This window comes from Neopelma chrysocephalum, unplaced genomic scaffold (genome assembly GCF_003984885.1).
Source record: "Neopelma chrysocephalum unplaced genomic scaffold, ASM398488v2 Primary Assembly neopelma1_189, whole genome shotgun sequence".
NCBI lineage: Eukaryota > Metazoa > Chordata > Aves > Passeriformes > Pipridae > Neopelma > Neopelma chrysocephalum.
This window is the reverse complement of record NW_020897851.1, coordinates 1,665,780-1,679,559: the sequence shown is the minus strand read 5'-3', so window position 1 is coordinate 1,679,559 and position 13,780 is coordinate 1,665,780. Positions and strand designations below refer to the sequence as shown.

General features: G+C 39.3%; 2 protein-coding genes and 1 long non-coding RNA gene across 6 annotated transcripts in view; all 3 read left to right on the top strand.

Moving 5' to 3' along the window:
- NR2C2 (nuclear receptor subfamily 2 group C member 2) overlaps positions 1 to 11,586 on the top strand; it is a 29,978-nt gene extending 18,392 nt beyond the window's left edge. For 2 of the 4 annotated variants that reach the window (XM_027702589.1, XM_027702588.1), the window contains one exon: positions 1,748 to 4,946. In XM_027702589.1, coding sequence (XP_027558390.1) covers positions 1,748 to 1,922 — 175 coding nt within the window. In that variant the 3' untranslated portion in view covers positions 1,923 to 4,946. Of the gene's footprint in view, positions 1 to 1,747; positions 4,947 to 11,418 lie in introns of those variants that run through there. The other 2 variants (XM_027702590.1, XM_027702591.1) reach the window with 2 other exon arrangements.
- LOC113976926 lies at positions 5,259 to 11,326 on the top strand. The gene is made up of 2 exons (XR_003537217.1): positions 5,259 to 9,623; positions 9,663 to 11,326. It is a non-coding gene; the product is annotated as an uncharacterized LOC113976926 (long non-coding RNA).
- Positions 11,587 to 11,901: 315 nt separating the features above from the next.
- On the top strand, positions 11,902 to 13,287 carry MRPS25 (mitochondrial ribosomal protein S25). Its single transcript, XM_027702606.1, has 4 exons — positions 11,902 to 12,074; positions 12,193 to 12,299; positions 12,591 to 12,678; positions 12,912 to 13,287. Exons 1-4 carry the CDS (start codon positions 11,941 to 11,943, stop codon positions 13,102 to 13,104), a joined length of 522 nt encoding a protein of 173 aa, XP_027558407.1. The 5' UTR covers positions 11,902 to 11,940; the 3' UTR covers positions 13,105 to 13,287.
- Positions 13,288 to 13,780: the final 493 nt, after the last annotated feature.

Here is a 13,780-nt window from a genome sequence, read left to right as displayed (position 1 = left end):
GCCTCTTTGATGACTAAAACATGATTATCATCCTTTAAATGTTTTTCAAGTTACATATGCAGAGAAGTGTTAAAACTATCAGTTTATAGATCTTGGAAAAACAAGGATTACATGTGACAGGGAACAGTAACCAACTCTTACGCTTCTGTTTGTTAGAAATTCCCACATCCTACTTATTTTCTCCTTTAGCTTCTTTTTTTTTTATTAATTTCAAAGGCCTTATCTTTGAAATTATCTAGGTTGTTTTTTTCTCCCCTCAATTGTTTCTGTTTCTTATTTGCTAGAAATGAATATCCTATTTTCTAACAATCTCCATCAAAACTGTTTCAAAATTCATCAACACAATGATTCTTTGCATTACCAGGCAAATTCTAACTTCTGTCTAACAGTGTATCCTCTGAAAGGTATCCTCATCTAAAGAAGAAATCCCATATATTTAGGCAAGGTCTGAGGGTGATGTAATGAAAAAAAAAGAAAAAAACCCAAACCTGTCTGTAAAGAAGAGAGCTTCTCTGGTTTCTGCACTGATCTTACAGAGTTAACATTGTGTGGTGCAGTGAAGATGGGATTCTCTACCTCAGAAATATCCTCAAATCCCACATTCTGCTGTGTACAATTCAGTCATTCTGTTTTAATTTGTGAGAGCTGGATATTTGCCATAAAAATAAATACAGAATTTGTTCCATAGACTTACTTCTCTTAATAGTGGCTCAGGGAAGAAAATCAGAGTTACATTCCACAAGCAGTAATCTCTATTTCTCCATGCTCACCCATAGACAAGTGTAGAGAACAAATCTGATTATTTCTGAGCAACTGAATACTGGCACAAATTGAGATAGAAGACAAGTGTTATAAGTTTCACAGAATCAACAGCATAGCTTGAATGTTTTTTCAGTTTTGCCCCAAAGTTTACAAGATATGGTATATTAGCAGAATGGACCTTATGTATTTTGTCCATAGATATTCAAGCATTTTCCAGAGCACCTGTGGTCAGTGCTACCTAAGGTTTGCTATTACATGGTTCTCGTTCAGAAAATTTATTTGATTTGGCATTCATGATGTACATCTGCCATATAAATTACAGCAAAATGCTTTCATCATTGTCCTTAATTTCATGTGCATGGAAAGTCCAGCAACTCAATACAATCACTTTGTTATATTGGGTATCTGTTAACATCCTGGTAAATAAAACCCCACAGCATTTGGCAATATGTGTGTGCTTAACAGCACATCACCCCAAATTCCTTTTCTCATTAGAACCCGGTTCTCTTTTTTCCTTTTGTATATATTCAGTCCTGTTCTTGCTCTCTGGTTTGGCATGAAGTTGCTAGGCAACTGAGTACTATGCTGTTTATGGTTGAAATTTTAATTAAGCATTTTACTCTTAAAATTGTGCAAATGTTCGCACTAATCAATATGAATATTATTAGTGTCAGCCTTGTCCTTCCAGAGTTGGGAATTTCCAAAGCAGGCCAAGAGAACTGTGTGTTTTTACATACATGTTCTGCCTACAAAGGGCATTAACATGTCTCTTTCATTGGCAAACCACAAAACTACTTGGTGGCTTTTCATTTCACTCGCAGGATAGAAAGGTGGCCACTTTTTTGTGGCAGCCAATTACCTTTAATTGCTTCTTTACTCCCGTTTATGAGTTAAGGTAATAATAAAAGCAGATCCAGGTCTTTAGCCACAAAGTATCTTAAGCTGGTTTTGTATGTATTTATAATCCACTGAACTTCTTTTTCAGGCTAGCCCGGATCCTAGTTCGCCTGCCAGCACTTAGGCTGATGAGCTCTAGCATTACCGAGGAACTGTTTTTTACTGGTCTCATTGGAAATGTTCCCATTGACAGCATAATCCCCTACATTCTCAAAATGGAAACAGCAGAATATAATGGTCAAATAACTGGCACATCTCCATAGTGGGAACAATTCAATTCGGTGGATCGAAGTAATTTTCATAAAAACCATATAATTATGAAGTTAAAAGAATAGCATTTTGGTTTGTGCAGATAATTCCAACTTGTTATCAGTTTCCTGAACAGATTTCTCCTTGTCTCTTTCCTGATGTTGACAAAATTTAAGCAGCTACTAAAAGACCTGCTATAGGACCTTTTCTGCCACAAGGAATATTTTTGCTGCCTTTCATTTAAAAGGCTATAGATTACTGAACATACTTTTCACATGCTTTGTATTTAGAAATTATCAGTGGTTAAAAAGAGTTTTATAATATCAGAGATTAGTAATAAAATTACTTTAAAAGTAAAAAGAACAGTATGTATATATTTAAAAATATCCTTGGAATTAATGTCTAGTAAATGCCAGGGTATAATACTAGCACTTTGTAATCACTTCTTGTCAAAGTGACAGCATCATCAACATCCTGCTTATGAGTATGGAAAATGAAAAAAATGCTTATGTCCTTAGTCAAAATGCCAGTGATTTTTGTGAAAATGTAGAATGCTGTAGGAGACAATCATTTATCTGCAAAAAGTCACTTGCTCTTATGTTATGCATGAAATATTAATGTGGATTCTTAAATCAGACATCCACATTATATGAAACTATACACTGTTAAATTAGTGCAGTTGTAATTCAGTACAATGCAGTCATAGTAACTATTATGTACTACAAGAATTACCCCACACTAGGAGGAAAAAAAAGTGTTTCTTGCCATGGTAATGATGAAATATTCAGGTTCCTTAAAGTGTGTATTCAGACCAACACAATCATGACACGTTATTCTAAAATCAAACCTTTTGACTGTGGGGAAAATCAGTCATTAACTGGAAGAACAATAATTTTCAAGTAGAGCTGTGTGATGCTTTTTGAGTATGCTCTTTGTATTTCCAAATTTACTACTTCTCTCTATACTCCTGAACACCTTCATCATCCAGCCACAGGTACAATTTAAAACCTGAAATGTGTAGAACCTGTGGCTGTCAGCAAGAGTATATTACAAAGCTCTCTCACTTTATTAAACTCCCCACCTCCCTCTCCCTCCCTCACTGAGCACTCCCGGTTTTGCAGTGCTCTCGACCTTCCTGTGACTCAGTGTGAAACCAAAACATAGTTAGGATTTACTCTCAGTCATGTACGATTGCAGTTAATGATTGATACATCATGGAGTTATAAAATGGGCTACTTTTTAATTGTCTCAAGTGATAAGCCATCAACATGTTTTCTAGTATTGGTCATTAGCTGCTAGCATAGCTTTCATTTTAGTATAATTTATTATTATGGAATTCAATTTTAAACAATCAAAGTTTTTTAAAAAATGTCATGGCAATTAATACCTTCATCTGATCCTGGCTCATTAGATTCATCAATTATTTTAATTATTTGTATTGTAGAGGCATTTTTACTTTTGTAGTTTTATGTGACAAAAATCTGATTATATGTTCAGCACTTTTGTTTTTCTTCTGTTACTCATATTTATTTAGAAACATCAACCGGGTTGGTGTTTGTGTCTTTTCAGAGTCTGAATTGGAGCTAAAAGATCTTAAGCAGCTCTAGGTGAGGCTTCTGAAGTAATAAAAAGTCCTGACCTGGTATACTTCATGCTCTTTAGGGGGCTCACATTTGTAGCACTCACTGTGGAACAGAAAGCTATTTAATTTTAGCTTCTGGATGCATTAATGTCTTTTACAGTTACCATTGTTAGTGCATTCAGAGTCTTCTCAGAAGGGTGTTACAAATAGTCCAATATACATGCAGAGATTTGTAATATTGCACTTTTATTTCTCCTGGCTTTTGCTATAGCAAATGAAATTGTCATGTTATTAATGTGATGGAAGATCTGCCCTCTGTATGTGAAGTTAGCTGGACTGAAGAATTGAGTACCAACCATTTGATTGTAGTGTCCCTGCTGGTGGGATTGTGTCAGAACTTCTGATGCACAGTCCCTTTGTTAAGGGTACGCAGCTTAAAAATCAATGGTGATATTAACATCAGGAGCAGTACTTGCCTTGGAAAGAGTTGGGGCCGTTTTTTGTTAAAATTTAAAATTTTATTCAGTTATGTCATTGTTCTAAAAGCAGAATGCATTGAACTATTGTGATATTTTTAATTGCAAAAAAGAGATTATGGAGTTTGATTTCCTTTCAGTATTTCATAAAAATCATTTAAGCAGATAAGTAAGCATTGTTAATGGCAAATGAAATATTCCTTAGCACAAAAACTAGCCATTGTAATATTTGTTTTTAAATCTAAACACACACCAGATGGCTTTTTCTTTGCAAACATCATTTCAACTTCAAATTTTCAAGTAAAAGGACCCCATTTTCTATACAAAAATACTTTCCTAATTTTTATTACTTGTGCTGTGATCATAACAGTTCAGTAAACAAAATAAAGGCATTACAATTTTGGGGGGAACAGAGGGATCACATGAAATCAAATTTAAAATATATGCCTTGCATTACATTTGTAAACCAAAATGGTAAGTATCATGCAGCTCTGTTTACAAATAAACTACACTCCCCACAAATGCAAGTCCACATAGTGATCTCCTTGGTCAAACTCTGGTAGTCACTTGCTCTGCAAATAGTTCCCTGCTTGTTAGGGATAAAATATTAATTTTTGTAAATTGAGTAACAACCATGCAATAATAGTTAGGTTCTATTTATTGTGCATGCATTTTAATAGATGAAATTAAGCAGTTCCATAATTAAGATTTGAATACTACCACCTAGTCTCTCTTTCTATAGCATCATCAGCATGACTTGCTGACTTTCAGTAGTCAGAACCAAGCTAGTTAGTCCTGATGCCATTAACAAAAAGGGCTTTTTCTAACTATACACTATTTTGGTTCCAAGACTAACAGTTTTGATTGTAGAAATTTGGACTATGATGGCAAGTTCCTAGGGCTGAAGAAATATTCAGAATCTAAAACATTTTGTATATTTGAATATTAGCTATAAATAAAAGGATAGTTGTGATGAGTAACCTAAGACGACTTCTCACATTCTGGTTAAGGGCTGTTGTAAAAGTGAGGCAAAAATTTGGCATCTGATGGAGATACACTTAAAACACTGCTATACAAAATTAAAAACCATCTTCTCCAGTGCAGTAGGGCTGCTTTGCACTCAGTTTCAAGTTTAACCACAAACTGGTTGAGGTTGGAAGGGATCTCTGAAGGTCATCTGGTCCACCCACTCTGCTCAGGTGCTACTGCTATGTAGCACCTGTTGGCAAGGACTGTGTCCAGCTGTCCTTTGAACATTTCCAAGGCTGGAGACTCCACGACCTCCCTGGGTGAACCTCCTGTGTTTCAGTTTGTGGCCACTGCCTCTGGTCCTGTCACTGGGCACCCCTGAGAAGAGCCTGGCTCCGTCTTCTTTGTACCCTCCAGGTACTTGTACACATAGATGAGATCCTCCCTGAGCCTTCTCCAGATTGAACAGTCCCAGCGTTCTCAGCCTTTCCTCATGGGAGAGATGCTCCAGTCCCTTATCATCATTTTTTTGAACTCTCTGCAGTATGTCCCTGTCTCTCCTGTACAGACACAGCACTCCAGTACTGAGTAGAGGGGGAGGATCCCCTCCCTCAGCCTGCTGGTGATGTTTTGTCTGATGCAGCCCAGGACACCATTAGCCTTCAGCAGAGCAAGGGAGTGTTCCTGACTCATGTTGAGTTGGTGTCCCCTGGGACCTGCAGGTCCTTTTCTGCTGACCTGCTTTCCAGCGTATGTGGGTGCCTGGGCTTGTTCCTCACCAGAGACAGGACTTTGTGCTTCCCCTCTTTGATCTTCCTGAGGTTCCTGCCAGCCCATTTCTTCAGCCTGTCACAATCCCTCTTGGTGGCAGCAGGACCTGGTGGTGCATCAAGCAGTGGAGCTGCTAATCTAGTGGTGATCTGGGTGTCACGTAGCAGTGGAGCTACTTTAGCTTGCTCAGAGAAATCTTTTTCTTTTCCTTGTACATCCATCAGAAGATAGATCTTCAAGAGGCACAGAACTGATGAAGGAATGCTTTCTGCCAACAGTATAGGCATTGTTTGGTAGCAATAGAAAAGGCACATCTAAGGAAAATGAGCCTCAGAAAGTCATTTGAACTCTATGTATTAACCTTTAACATTATTTTCAGCCTCTTCTGATGACTGGACTTTTAGGCTACTCTGACATAAGGAAGGTAGAACAGTGCACACAGTATGGCTGCAGCCAAGTTTTACACTGTTTCTGCACAAAATACTACAAGGCTGATGTAGTTCTGTAATTTCTGAGCTTTGTTTCATCCCTTCTGCAATGACTGGAAGATGGTAACAGGCTAATCTTAGTAGCTTTACTTTTAAATTAGTTTTATTTTGTTTTTCCTTTGAAAGGGCAAACATTTCCTTATGGATATGGGACAGGAGAGTTTTTTTATTATTGTAACAATTATTGAAAAACTTTCTTGATTATTAAATATTGTTTTCCTAAAGGCCAAATTTAAATGCCAAACTTGTATTTGTGAAACTTGGAGTCAAAGGATCGCAGCTGCAAAGTGATTCTAAGAAAAGTTCATCTCACTGAAGCTCTACTTAGTGCCTAAAATTTACTTTCTCCAGAATTTTTGAGGTCCTGTTTCTGCAACTCTTGAAATGAAAATATTTTAACTCGTTAGAAATACAGTGATAAACTATCTGATTAGATTTATCTGAACTTGAGCAAATGTGTATATTAGTCATAATTCATTCAAACAAATGTTAAAATTCTGTGCTCACTGAAACTGGGACATTCAGGGAATGATAATGAGGCAATAATGTCCGTTGTCTGTGTGCTTCATTTGTTGTCCAACTCTTATGAGAAGGAACTGGATTTGCATCTTGTAGGTAAAAAGCATTTTGGGCTAGCTTTATACTACTGATTTTCATTGCATTTGTGACAAGTGCAAGAAGGTATAATACTTTTCTTCCCTTTATTTACTTATATTGGACTAGAGAGACACACAACTAACACCATGTGTAAAAGTCCTCTTTCTCTCCCTATTTACAATTTACAAAAGCTGCAATGCTTTTGATTTCAGTGGAGTTACTCTGGCATGAAACTGGTAGAAGAGGAAAAAATTATCTTCAGGGAGAGATCCTTCTAAGGGATCATGCAAGCCTTTGTTTTAGCTGCCTTAAAATGTTAGATTATTAGAGAGGCCTGGTTTTCAGAGCACTCTGGGGCAAGAAACTACTGTTGGTCTCCATGTGATGTCATTTACCAACCCTCCTTTTACCATCTTCTGAAGCCCTTGACCCCCCAGGCAGCCACAGTGGCTCCAGTGGAGAGCTCTGACTCAAGGTCTCTGCAGAATCCAGCTGGTTCTGCATTGCCATTCCAGCCCCCTTTGGCAAAGGCACGTTCTGAGGCTGTGACAGAGAAACCAAGTCAGGGCTGAAGCTTCTGGGTGAAAGCAGTTTCCTGACTTTTGTTTCTCCTTTGACAGAGACTGTAAAACACTTTTGTGGTTTTTTCTTGTTGCATATAGTACACAGGACTCACAGATTCCTGAATGATTTCAGCTGGGATATTGCAGATGTCAGTAGATTTTCTTACCTATTAAAATTAAGACAGTAATTAGGATCACCTGCTGTTTAACTAGTAAGAGATAATTAAAAAAAAAAAAAGGCACCAAATAGCATGAGTAGCAAATGGTATTGGGAATGCAGTTTAGCCAGGAAGATGGAAGTGGGAATTACTGTGCTGAGGATACTGCCCAAGCAGTGCCAAAGCAGCTTCCTGCACTAACAGCACAAGGTAGGGCCCTGTTGGAATCAAGTGCTGTGAGCAGTGGAACTGGCAAGTCAGTCAGACATGCACAGGTGTACCAGCAGATACCTACTGGCTGATATCCTGAAAAGAAAAAAAAAAGTTGATTTTTCTGCTTGAAATCCCTCTCTTCCCCTCCAGTTACTCTTGAGAGTGCAAAACCAGGGTAGGTTGGGGTTTTTTTCGCCTACTCTTGTCCCTAGGAGAAAAAGCAGAAATGCCAGCAAACACAGGTAGGTTCCCATCTGTCTCAGGGTTTTGCCACACTGACCCACCCAGCCACAGAAGAGCTTTTGCAGTGGTTGGCTCTGGTGATGAGTGTGGGCCAGCTGTGAGAGCAGCACGAAACAGCTGCAGTCCTGCTGAGGCCATGGTCACCCTAGGGAGGAGAGGGAGGAGCAGAGGACAGATTGCCAGCATCTGCTCGACCTTGGGTGACAGAAAATTAGTTTAAAAAACAGCTTTATATGAAAAAAGTTACTAAGAGGGCACGGCAAAGGGAAGAAAATGAAAACATTTACTTTTTGCACCTCTTAATTCTGAAGTTGCTGAGTCGTTTTAATAGTAAATATTCCTGAACTAAGTTCAGGTTTATTGTTTGATGAAAAATGTCATTAACCCCTCTTGTTAGATAATGCTACAACCCTACTTCAGTTGCAATCAATGTTATCAACATTATAGTGGGAATTATTTTTGAAAAAACTTAAAGCTTTATTTATACTGAGGTTGCAAGTTAAAGTAAAATTTTTTTGTAAACTTTAGATGCTCTAAATATATTGGACTTGGAAAACATCAGAGACTAGAAATACCTAATTACTGAGTTTTTTGTGGTGAAGTCATACTAAGTTCATCACAGGTAATACTGTCATAGTGTTCTATAATTCCCACAGCCTGTTCAATCCTCTGAGTTACGAGTGCTTTGAAAATGGCTTATTATTGTTAAATTCATGCCTGTCTCCTTTCTTTTTAAAGGGTTTCATAGAGTTGTACCTGTTTTTATTTTGTGCCTCCCACCATTGTGCATTTCTGCATGTTCAGGTGTAAAACTCACTCGAGCAGCTGATGCATATGTACATAGCTGTATGTATGTGTGTATGAATGTATATGTTTATACCTCTGCCTGAATATATTCTGTACAGTGTATAGAAAACCCCTACTGTGTGTATATATGTACAGACATGGAGCCACTATTCATCCATTCTATGTGCTAAAGCTTTTTGTTCACTTGCTAATCCAGAGCTTCCTTGTTTGCATTTCTTAGCCCAAACTAAACTTATCATCACCTAAGCAGATGAATCCTCCTGAATTTCAGAGCTTTGCAGATTTTTTTCTAAGCCAGTCTGAATTAAATATTTTCTGTTCAGAACTGACAAATGTATTTCATGAATTTTCTGGCTTTTACATTACTCCCTTCACCTTTCCTCATTTGACCTGTAGAAGTTGCTGAGCGAATAGTTAATTGAGCATATAATGGCTGTTAAAAACAATTAACAAATAACTACAGTTATAGAAAATACTTCCCTGCTTTCAGTCTGTACTCATTCTCTTTCAGCCTCCTGAGATACTCTCTAGTAAAGTTGCATTTTGCAGTGAAGCTTGGTAAAAGATTGATACTTTTTAAGCCTTTGGCAGTGGCAAATTGAAACCAAACCAACTTTCCCTTTATTGTTGAACTGTAGCACACAGAACAGGAGACAATGAATGCTGTTTAACAAATCAATATTCATATTGCCATAGTGATCACATGTGAGTTAAATACAGACTCAGTGCTCTGTCCAGTGGAACAGCAGCTCTGGGACAGTGGTAATTAAACAGGAGGGACATTGCAGGTAGCTTATTGCTTAGCAAGCACTAAAACTTTTTCAGGATTTTGACAATGAATTTCAATTGTATACTCACTTTCCAAAGCTATTCTCTTTATTTTCCAGCTTAAGCTGAACAAAGCTTGATTTAATTGTCCGAGTAACGTCCATTTCCTTGTTCTTTCCTTTGCTCGGCCTGGAATCTGCTCAGCTCCTGCACTGCATGTGACCTTCCCACTGTCCATGTGGGGCCTGAGCACACAGTTATGAAATGAGTTGTGCAGTAAGACAGTTTATTATTCATAAGGAGGACTTAAACATTTACATTATCAAAATATAAATAGTTCACATTCTTTTTCTCTTCTGATGAAGTTACAAAGGGAGCTTTCTGTAAAGTAAATATAATAACTATGGGGTTTTAAAAAAACATTTCATAGACCATGTAGGGAGTTCAGCAAGTCTTGGTTTTGTCATATTAAAAAGGTGAAGCAGACTTTTCTGGGCATTTATTTCTACTTTCTGTACTCCATGTGGCAAAGACTTGTGTATGTTTAGGCAGATAAGCAGACATCAGTCAAAATAATGGGAGCTTCTTGCATGCTCACAATATTTTATAAAGTGAACCACAAGTCTGAGTCAGGCTTTGTGCTTGAAAGGTCTTTGCTGTGGAAAATGTTAAGAACATTCTCTTCTGTATTGGCAATAAATGTTTGTAAGTTTTTGTTTCAAATTTAGAAAAAAAAGGGTAACGTTTCAAAACTTAATTTTTGCGATTTTCAGCAGGAAAAATATTTAAATTAATGGCAGGAATTCCTGTGACAGGTGATCCTTCATTGGTCTGGACAATTGGTGCTGTTTGAACTCTTGCTTTCCTCTTTAAAGGTGAATGGAAACCTGAATGTCTGTTAATGTTGTACTGCAGGAACAGTTTTAAAGATTAGGAAGCTAATTGGGGTATTAACCAAGATTAATTCTGTTAAAAAAAACAATTTTGAATTTGGGAAAAAACCCATATTTTAGAATTGTCAAGTTGTTTTATATCCACATTTGAATTGTTTGTATTCTGAAAGATGAAATGTTCTCAAATGTAGTGGCAACAAAGGCTCTGTGATAATAAAGCACGGGTCCATTTAAAGATATTTTTGATGATTGTAGGTTAAAAGTAGGACTGAGTAAATTTCAAACAAAAAGAATAGTCTTTAAGAAGAAAACATTCTACCTACAGACTGGATGTGTTAAATTTTTCATATATGGAATCAATGTTAAATGTTGGAATTTTTTAATAATTATTCTGTACTCTGAAGTACATTGCAAGCCAGTGTTTAGTTTCCTGGCTGAAAACTGCACATTAACTGTTTGGCACACCAGGGAGTGCTGAGCTCCTACAAAAAGCAAATTTTTATAAAAGGAAGCATCTACTTTTAATTCCTTGGGATATTTTCTGGATATCTCTGTTCATTATAACTTAGAAAACTAATGTTTATGTTATTTTTATTTCAAGTTAAAAACTTTGCAAAAGTTGTTAATTTCTCACAGCTTCTTCTGTGAAATCAGCATTGTTGTGTGTGAGAGCATTTAAAAATAATAGCATGGTTTTTTTTAATCTGAATTTTATATCTAATCAATGTATTCAATCACAAAGAGGAATTTGCATTGTTGTGTTTGTATATAGAGTATTACAGTGCATGATTTAGCTTATGCATTTTATTAAATGCTGTTTAAATGTGGCATTATATTGTTGTGGTTAATACTAGCTAAATGAGGTTTATACCATTAAAGTGAATTACACACATAACTGCATTCATGAGTTTTATTTTTAAGTTCACTATTTCCTCTTAAACAGGAGGTGTCTAAGCCAAATACATAATTTACTGTCTTTTAGGGAGAAACAGCATTTTGCCTTCACTACCGTGATTATCTTGTGAGAGATTTAACCGGGTCTGATACAGAAGAGAAATCCCATGAACTTTACTGACTCCAGGGAGCTGCTCTAGGAGGAGAGGAGGCTTTTCCTAAAGTTTTACTTCATCTTGAACAGAGAAGTTTTTAGTAGCCACAAACCTGTAGCTGATGTGCACAGGGCACCCGGCCCTGGCAGGTGCGCGGACAGAGCGCAGGTACCGCCGGGGCCCGGGCGGGCGCCACCGCAGCCCCTGAGGCTCCGCCAGTGCCGACGCTGACACCGGCCCGGCCCCTGTCCCAGTCCCGGTCCCCGACCCGGCCCCAGTCCCGGTCCCAGTCCCCGACCCCCGTCCCGACCCGAACCCGGCCCTGGTCCCCGACCCGAACCCAGGCCCGGAACCGGATCCAGACCCGGAAGCGGCCCCAGACCCGGCCCTCGCTGAGGGCGCCGCCCGCCAGGGGGCGCGCGGGGCCACTCCCGCCTTTTCCGGCCGCCGCCGCGATGCCCATGAAGGGCCGGTTCCCGATCCGGCGGACCCTGCGCTACCTCAACCAGGGCGATGTCGTGTTCAAGAGCGCGGTGAAGGTGATGACCGTGAACTACAACTCAGCGGGAGAGCTGAGCGAGGGCGCGAGGTGAGCGCGGGGCACGAGGTGAGCGCGGGCGGCCCCTGCAGAGACACCGGGGCTTGCGTGGGCCGCGTCCTCCTGAGACCCCGCGCCAGCTCCTGCGTGCTTTTCTCCTCCTTTCCAGAAAGTTCGTGTTTTTCAACATTCCGCAGATCCAGTACAAGAACCCCTGGCTGCAGATCATGCTGTTCAAGAACATGACCCCCTCGCCCTTCCTCCGGTTCTACCTGGGTAGGTCCCGCCCGGGCCGCGGGAGCTGCGGAGCAGCCGCGTCGCAGCCGCGATCGTGTCGTTCGGACTCGGCGGGGAAAGGAGCTGCTTGTTGGGAAAAGCGGCTTTACCCCTCGGCAGCTCCCCTAGAATCGCCCTCGAGGAGATTTCGCTTTTCCACTTAAACCTTGCATCCTACATTACCTGCAGCAGGGCCGCAGATCTCGCTGTTGTGTGTTTACATTCTCTCTGAACAGCGTGCAGGAGGGATGTGGTACTATTTAATACAGGATTATGAATTTTTCTTGACAGACAATGGAGAACAAGTTTTGGTTGACGTGGAAGATAAAACCAACAAAGAGATAACAGAGCACATTAAAAAAATCCTGGGGAAAAGCAAGTAAGTAACGTAATAAGGTAATGTACCGTCCAGCATACAGAATATAACGCATGCAAACTTTTGTCAGGAATACAGAAGGAAATACTACTATTCCCAGACAAAATTGACACGAGCTAGGTAAAGTTCACAAGCTAAGAACTGTAAATCCATCTTTCTGGTAAACTGGGTCCAGGGAAAGGAGAGGAATGCTGTGGTTCAGGCTTCTGATAGTAACAAACAGATCTCTTTTCCAGAGAAACGCTTGAAAAAGAGGAAAGAGAAAGGAAAAAACTATCACATCCAGCAACTTTTGGGCCCAAGAAGTATCATCTGCGAGAATGCATGTGTGAGATTGAAGGCCAAGTTCCCTGCCCTGCTTTTGTGCCACTGCCCAAAGAGATGAGGGGAAAATACAAAGCTGCAATGAAAAATGAAGCATCAGCCTGACGAGTCACGCAGCTGTTTTTCCTCAGGGCTGGATGATGACGGTGCTTCAGTGAGACACAAGAGCTCACAGTTCCTGGAAACAGGAACAAGCAAGTTCATTCAATACAGACAACCCTGCCTCATAAATCTTGCAGCTACAACTAGAATAATTCAAGTGAAAAATAAATAAAAGTTAAAAACACAGCTTTTTTGGTGCCAATTTTACAAAGTATTAGTCAACAGTGGAAAATGGAATTCCTTGGAGCCTTATTTCCTACTCATGCCTGCAGGTAAACGATTAAACCATTATGGCAAAACCAATATTGTGTTTTCTTTGGGACAGAGAGGCTAGACTAACATATTAATTTATCTTAGAAGCAGCACAGAATTCCATAATTTCCTAAACAGTCCATACAAAGGAGAACTGTCTTGAATTATCAACTTCCAGCAAATCCCAGCCAGCAAGTCCATTGTGCTTCAAAGTCCTGTGCTGCTATATAACTCCTACCTCAAACATCCTCCCTGCACATAGTCAAAAAACCCTTCTAAATCATCACAGCTTCTGCCTCACCAAACAATACAGAATACCTGTAATTTGTATAAACGTGACAGACTGCACTCTATTGCACAGACCTTTACATCAGGCTTATCTGTGCATTTTGGAACTCATGCTCGAGTACAAAATTTCACACCGATT